The sequence below is a fragment of the Atta cephalotes genome, assembly GCF_000143395.1.
Source record: "Atta cephalotes unplaced genomic scaffold scaffold00046, whole genome shotgun sequence".
Lineage (NCBI taxonomy): Eukaryota > Metazoa > Arthropoda > Insecta > Hymenoptera > Formicidae > Atta > Atta cephalotes.
Window position 1 is genome coordinate 2,133,380 of NW_012130110.1, and position 5,553 is coordinate 2,138,932.

Here is a 5,553-nt window from a genome sequence, read left to right on the forward strand (position 1 = left end):
GATATCGACGAATCTGAGGGGAATGGCGCGGCGATCCACGATATAAAGAATGGCACGCAAACATCGAGAGATCGGTAGCCACGAGGCGTTAAGTACCGGATGACTCAGTGCGCACCGCGGTCGGGGCCGGGGCGATAATTAAAACGCTTTTACAAAACTGTAGGCAAACAGCGCTTAAGTGGCTGTCATTCGTTACCCCGTGGGGCCGCAGCAAGTCGGTAAGTCGCTGAGCGAGCAATCAATCACCCGACCCGTTCTCCCCTACCCCCGGCGACCCATTACATTTCTATTTTGAAAGCTGCTTATTAAGCGGGGCCGGCTGGAGAGACAGACAGGTTTCACGGTATAAAATATCGGGTTGCCGTGGTGGCAGGAACGACGGTTCCGTGTCGTGGCAGCTATGGTAGCTCCAGTGCGGGAGGATGGCAGGGGAAGCGACCATGGCATGGAGAGAGAGAGAGAGAGAGAAACGGAGAAGGGGCTAGTGGAGAAGCAGAGGCAGGGGGAAGAGGGAGGAAGGGGGGGGACGCCCTCGTCGGTCGGACGTGCGGGGAGGGGAATGGACGGCTGTAAAAGCGGTGAAATATCAAAGCCGGGATGGGAGCTGTCATCGTCGGGCCAACATCATGGGTGGCGTGTTGAATTAGAATGCCTTCCCACACCCCACGCAGCACCGCAATTCTCCCACCATAATGCCATCTCCCCTACCTCCGTTGTGCGTCCGAGCGCGAATGGTGGGGATGACAGGAGAGGACAGGTTATACACCCCGGGTCGTACGGGATAGGGGTAGTCAGGAGGGCAGGGGGGTGGGGGACGAGCGAATCTCTCGTTGCCGCCGCCAGACGGCGCGAGGATCGCATTCGCGTCGGAGCAGTCGAAGCACAGAGTGGAGCTGCTCGAGTTGTAGCCGTCATTATTTTCCTGGATTCCGTGGTGTACGCGTCGCCCACTTGCGCCAGGATACGTGGCCGCCGCGCGAGGTGATCGATTCCCAACGGAGGCGCAGTCTCGACGTCTTCCGTGTTCGCGAATCGCTTTCGTTCGCACTTTCACGTCGGTCGGACCCGACGCGATTCGCTGTTTTCCGTCACGCACCTACCGTGTCTGTGTAAATAGCCATTTGTTGATTTAAAGTGTGCAGTGAGATCAATTAGTGGGAAACCAAATGGTTGTGCTCGAGGAAGGCAGTATGCTGACTACTGGACACAATCAGTATTTACAACCGGATTATCTTTCACCGCTTCCAACTTCGGTTAGTATTCTTTGGTAGATACAAAATAATATATCATCTCTTTTTAAATTTTCGAAGCTTTTTATTCTGCTTTTTGTGCAAAAAGTCAGGAAAAAAGATTTTCATGCTGATAATAATTATTATTATTATAGCTTTATTGCAGTACAAGCAGTACAAAGAAAATAAAATAATATGTAAATCAAGACACAATAAGTGAAGAAACAGTGAAAAGATCTTGATTAATACTTTTTGGCATCATACCCTTTTCAAATTTTTTGACATCTTTTCTATTTTCTTGATATTAAGCAGAATTGAAGGGAAAAGGATTTCTCGTTGAAAATAGGGATTAATGTAAGAACAAAAATTCAAAGTCGCGGTATTTTTTCCCCATTATTTATTTATTCCCCCGCCAATAGAATCGTTTATTTGTGGTCCAACGGGATTAGAAGTGAAGAATAAGTAACGGATGTTACTAACTTTAATCAGTACATCTTTCATTTTTTGTATAAATATGACAAACAGTGGATAACTTGACTTTTTTGTCGGACAGGTACAGTTGGACGCGAAAAAGAGTCCGCTGGCACTGTTGGCGCAGACATGCAGTCAAATCGGAGCGGATTCGCCTACGAAACCCCTAATTTCGCCTTTGGAAAAGAGCTCGAAGGGCATGAGCATCGCAACGAATGCGAAATCACCGCCGGCCACGAAATTGGAGCGCAACACTCGCGGCAGTCCGACGGACGGCGGCAAGTCGTTGGCGTTCAAGCCGTACGAAGTCAACGTGGTAACGAAAAAGACCACGGACGAGGGTAGACCCACGTCCAAAGCCAGTGTACACAGTGTCAGTGGTCAGGATAGTGTCAGTGTGAGTGACAGCATGCATCCTGACAAGAAATCATCCGGCAATCGCACGCCGGTGAGCCGAAAGTCCGCGTCGCCGAGCAGCCAAGCGACGGCAACGACGACCAGCGGCACACCGTCGGTCGATCGGAAGACCCCGGCGGATCGCGAGAAGACCGATGGTTCGCCACGGAGCAGCAGCAGCAGCAACAACAATAGCAACAGCAGCAATAACAACAATAATGGCGCCAGTCCAATTATCAGATCCGGAATGGAGATCCTTTCCGGTGCGGCGCACACAAAAGACGCGAATCTAGCCGCTTACAAACCGGGTCTACCAGGGTTCACAGGCAATCCACTGTGCTGTCCACCAGGCCTCGCCGAGAATCCGGCATTCAGGCCGCCCTTCGCGGGCGCATCGCCTTTCTCGCATCACGCGGCGGCGCTGTTGTCCGTCGGCTATCCGTCGGCTGGTCCGACCGGCGGCAATCCATACTTGAGTTACGCCCGCGTCAAGACTCCCGCCGGCGGCGAGGCCCTGGTGCCGGTCTGCAAGGATCCTTTTTGCACCGGCTGCCAATACAGTATGCACAGCGCGCAGATCATGATGAGCGCGGGTAGCTGTCCCAGCGGTTGCACGCAGTGTGATCATCAGAAGTACGGGCTGGCGATGGCGTTATCGTCCCTGGGCCCGATGCCGCCGCCGTCGTTGTCCTATCCGTCCACGCTGGCGGCCGGAGGCCGGCCCTACGTCTGCAACTGGATCGCCGGCGAGTCGTATTGCGGCAAGCGATTCGCCACGTCGGAGGAGCTGCTCCAGCATCTACGTAGCCACACGAGCCTGACCGGCGGTGACCACGCGGCCGCCGCCTCCGCGGCGGCGCTCCTCGGTAATCCGCATCCGCACCCGCTGCTATCACCGTCGACCACCCTTCATCGCGCCAGTGGCGGTACCTACCCGGCGCCGTCGTTGAGCCCCCTCGGAGCGCGATATCATCCGTACGGCAAGCCGCCGACGGGCCCGTTACCGGCATCGCTCGCCGCCTCGCCGTATTCCGCTTTCAACGCCTTAGGACCGTATTACTCACCGTACGCGGTTTACGGACAGCGAATCGGCGCCGCTGTACATCCTTAAGATGGATATATTCTGCGGGAGGGAGAATTGGGAGGGAAAAGATGGTAGGATCTTTTCGAAAGGGACCTTCTTCTCGTTCCTCCCTCTGTTTCTCCGTCTCTTTTTTCCTTTTCGCAGTGTACAGTTGGAAAAATGTGCAAATTGATGGACGAGCTTGCCGTCTAAAAACTGTTGTGTAAATAGCCACTGTGTACAATACAGATTTATTTAAAAGAATTCTATATATGTATATATAAATATAAATATATGTGTACATTGAAGATTATGATTAAAGTTTATGAAACAACTCGACAAGTGTTAACGTTGCATCGCGAGACCATTCTCTCGCGGAACTTCTATGATACCAGAGTAATACGCATCTCTATTAAAAATCCGGTTACCATGTAGGGGGAAGGATTACATGCCAGCTGTAAGTTGATATTGTCGCAATTGCCGGACAGACACAAAAGCCTCTCGCCTCTCTATATTTAACAACTACGAGGCAACAACTTCCCGACTGCGCTTCCGAATCGCGTGCTGTTAGAGTTTTTTTGGCGATTCCAACGAGACGCTTCGTTGTACATCATCATCATGTTTTACAGGTGACGTACAACGTAACATCTCGTTATTCGGCGACGTACGGACGTATATATGTTTGCGAATATTACAAAGTGCTACTGTCTGTATGTTTCCCATCGCTCCGCAAACGCGAGTCTCTTGTGCTAAATGCGTTCGATAGCGCGCGGCATCGTACACGAAGAATAGTTTTGTTGAAGTATCTATAAATTTAATTAGATACAGATCTGAAGATAATTTTGTTGAACTATTAAAATAATTATAACTGTCAACATAATTAGAATGTTATAACAAGACGGTTGTTAGAATTGCGACATTGCTTATTATGCTTGAGCTTCCTAAACAATTATTTGGATAGTCCAACAAAATTATTTTTAGATCTGTATCTAGCTAAATTTTTAAGTATTTCAACAAAACCGTTCTATTCGTATACGGTCGCGTGTAATTTTATGTCCACAATATAACTGTGATATTACGCTACTCTTTTGAGAAAATGAACAAATAAGAAAAGGATATTATTTACGAACGTATCTGAGATATCTCCATAATAAATCACAATGTTGTAATTTATTATCGTTAGTTGTGTAAGGCAAATACTGAATGCCGTTGCAAAAAACGAAAATAAAATTGATCTAGAGAATCTGTTTTATCATTTTCTTTTCGAAATTCGGTAATCGCTGGGATGATTTTGATCAGGGTATACCTGGGAGCGTATCGGATCGTATCGTCCAACATCAGATCTTGACATGTTGAATAGAATATTCTAATAAAAGCGAAGAATAACATGGTATACGATACGCGTCTTATCCGCATTGTAAATATCTCTTGTAAATATCGTTGAGTTTCCATACCGCTTTAATAAAAACAATGTTTGTAGAATTATTTAAACCTTTCTACTATATGTTGTGCGTTTTACCATATTATTCTCTCGTTTAATCCAATTCCTTCCTCGTTTGCTCTTTACATGCCGTTTTTTCGGCATTTTACGATTATCGTTTTCTTCTTATGTAAACTTCATACGCTATTTTTCACAGAACTGATATTCACGTTTGGATTATCAAAATACGCAATTTTTTCTCGGATTTTTCAATTTTAGCCCTCGCCTGTTTTGTTCTCAAAATATACGCAATAAATATATGTTTAACTGCAAATATTATTGTGACATTTAACTTGATTGTGCTCTCATATCGTGTTTCTTTTCTTCTTCTTTTACTGAGAGATGTAAAAATCAGTCTGCCTGATTTCGCTGACCTGTTACGATCTCCGCTCGTCAGTCATGCTTGACAGACAATTTATCAAACGCACTTCACAATCTGTCACTGGCAACGAGGCGTAGTTTCTTATATGTCCAAACCCATTATTCGTCTACGTTAAAGCTTCGTAGATAAATTTAAGATACCTTTTACATATCGTACATCGTAGCTTTATATCATATAAACAATTAAGATAATCATTTTCGACGAATCGGAGCTATGTTTATCAACCTCGAAAACTTTGTTTTGTTCTTTACAGATAATCTTTAGAAAATTCTGATTATATTCTTTCATTTATCGCTTACCTTTTCTCTTATCGTTAAACTAAACAATTCCATAGCATTTTATTCAGGCATAAAATGATATCGTTATCAATCATTCCATCACGTTGTTAATCACTGTCAATAGTCATACTGATTATGAGTAATCTACTTATCATTGTATATCTTAATTATGCATCTTAGGAAGTTAACGTCTTTCACACACACACACACACACACACACACACACACACACACACACACACACACACACACAC

The 5,553-nt window shown here is 46.2% G+C and overlaps 1 protein-coding gene across 1 annotated transcript; it reads left to right on the forward strand.

Moving 5' to 3' along the window:
* The first annotated feature begins 1,166 nt into the window (after window positions 1–1,166).
* On the forward strand, window positions 1,167–3,490 carry LOC105622564 (zinc finger protein Noc). Its single transcript, XM_012203981.1, has 2 exons — window positions 1,167–1,253; window positions 1,789–3,490. Exons 1-2 carry the CDS (start codon window positions 1,167–1,169, stop codon window positions 3,205–3,207), a joined length of 1,506 nt encoding a protein of 501 aa, XP_012059371.1. The 3' UTR covers window positions 3,208–3,490.
* Window positions 3,491–5,553: the final 2,063 nt, after the last annotated feature.

Bases quoted from the DNA above. Each gene is read 5' to 3' on its own strand.
- LOC105622564 (XM_012203981.1), top strand. From the start codon at position 1,167: ATGGTTGTGCTCGAGGAAGGCAGTATGCTGACTACTGGACACAATCAG. The intron at 1,254-1,788 runs GTTAGTATTCTT...GGACAGGTACAG, and splicing joins TTTCACCGCTTCCAACTTCG to TTGGACGCGAAAAAGAGTCC.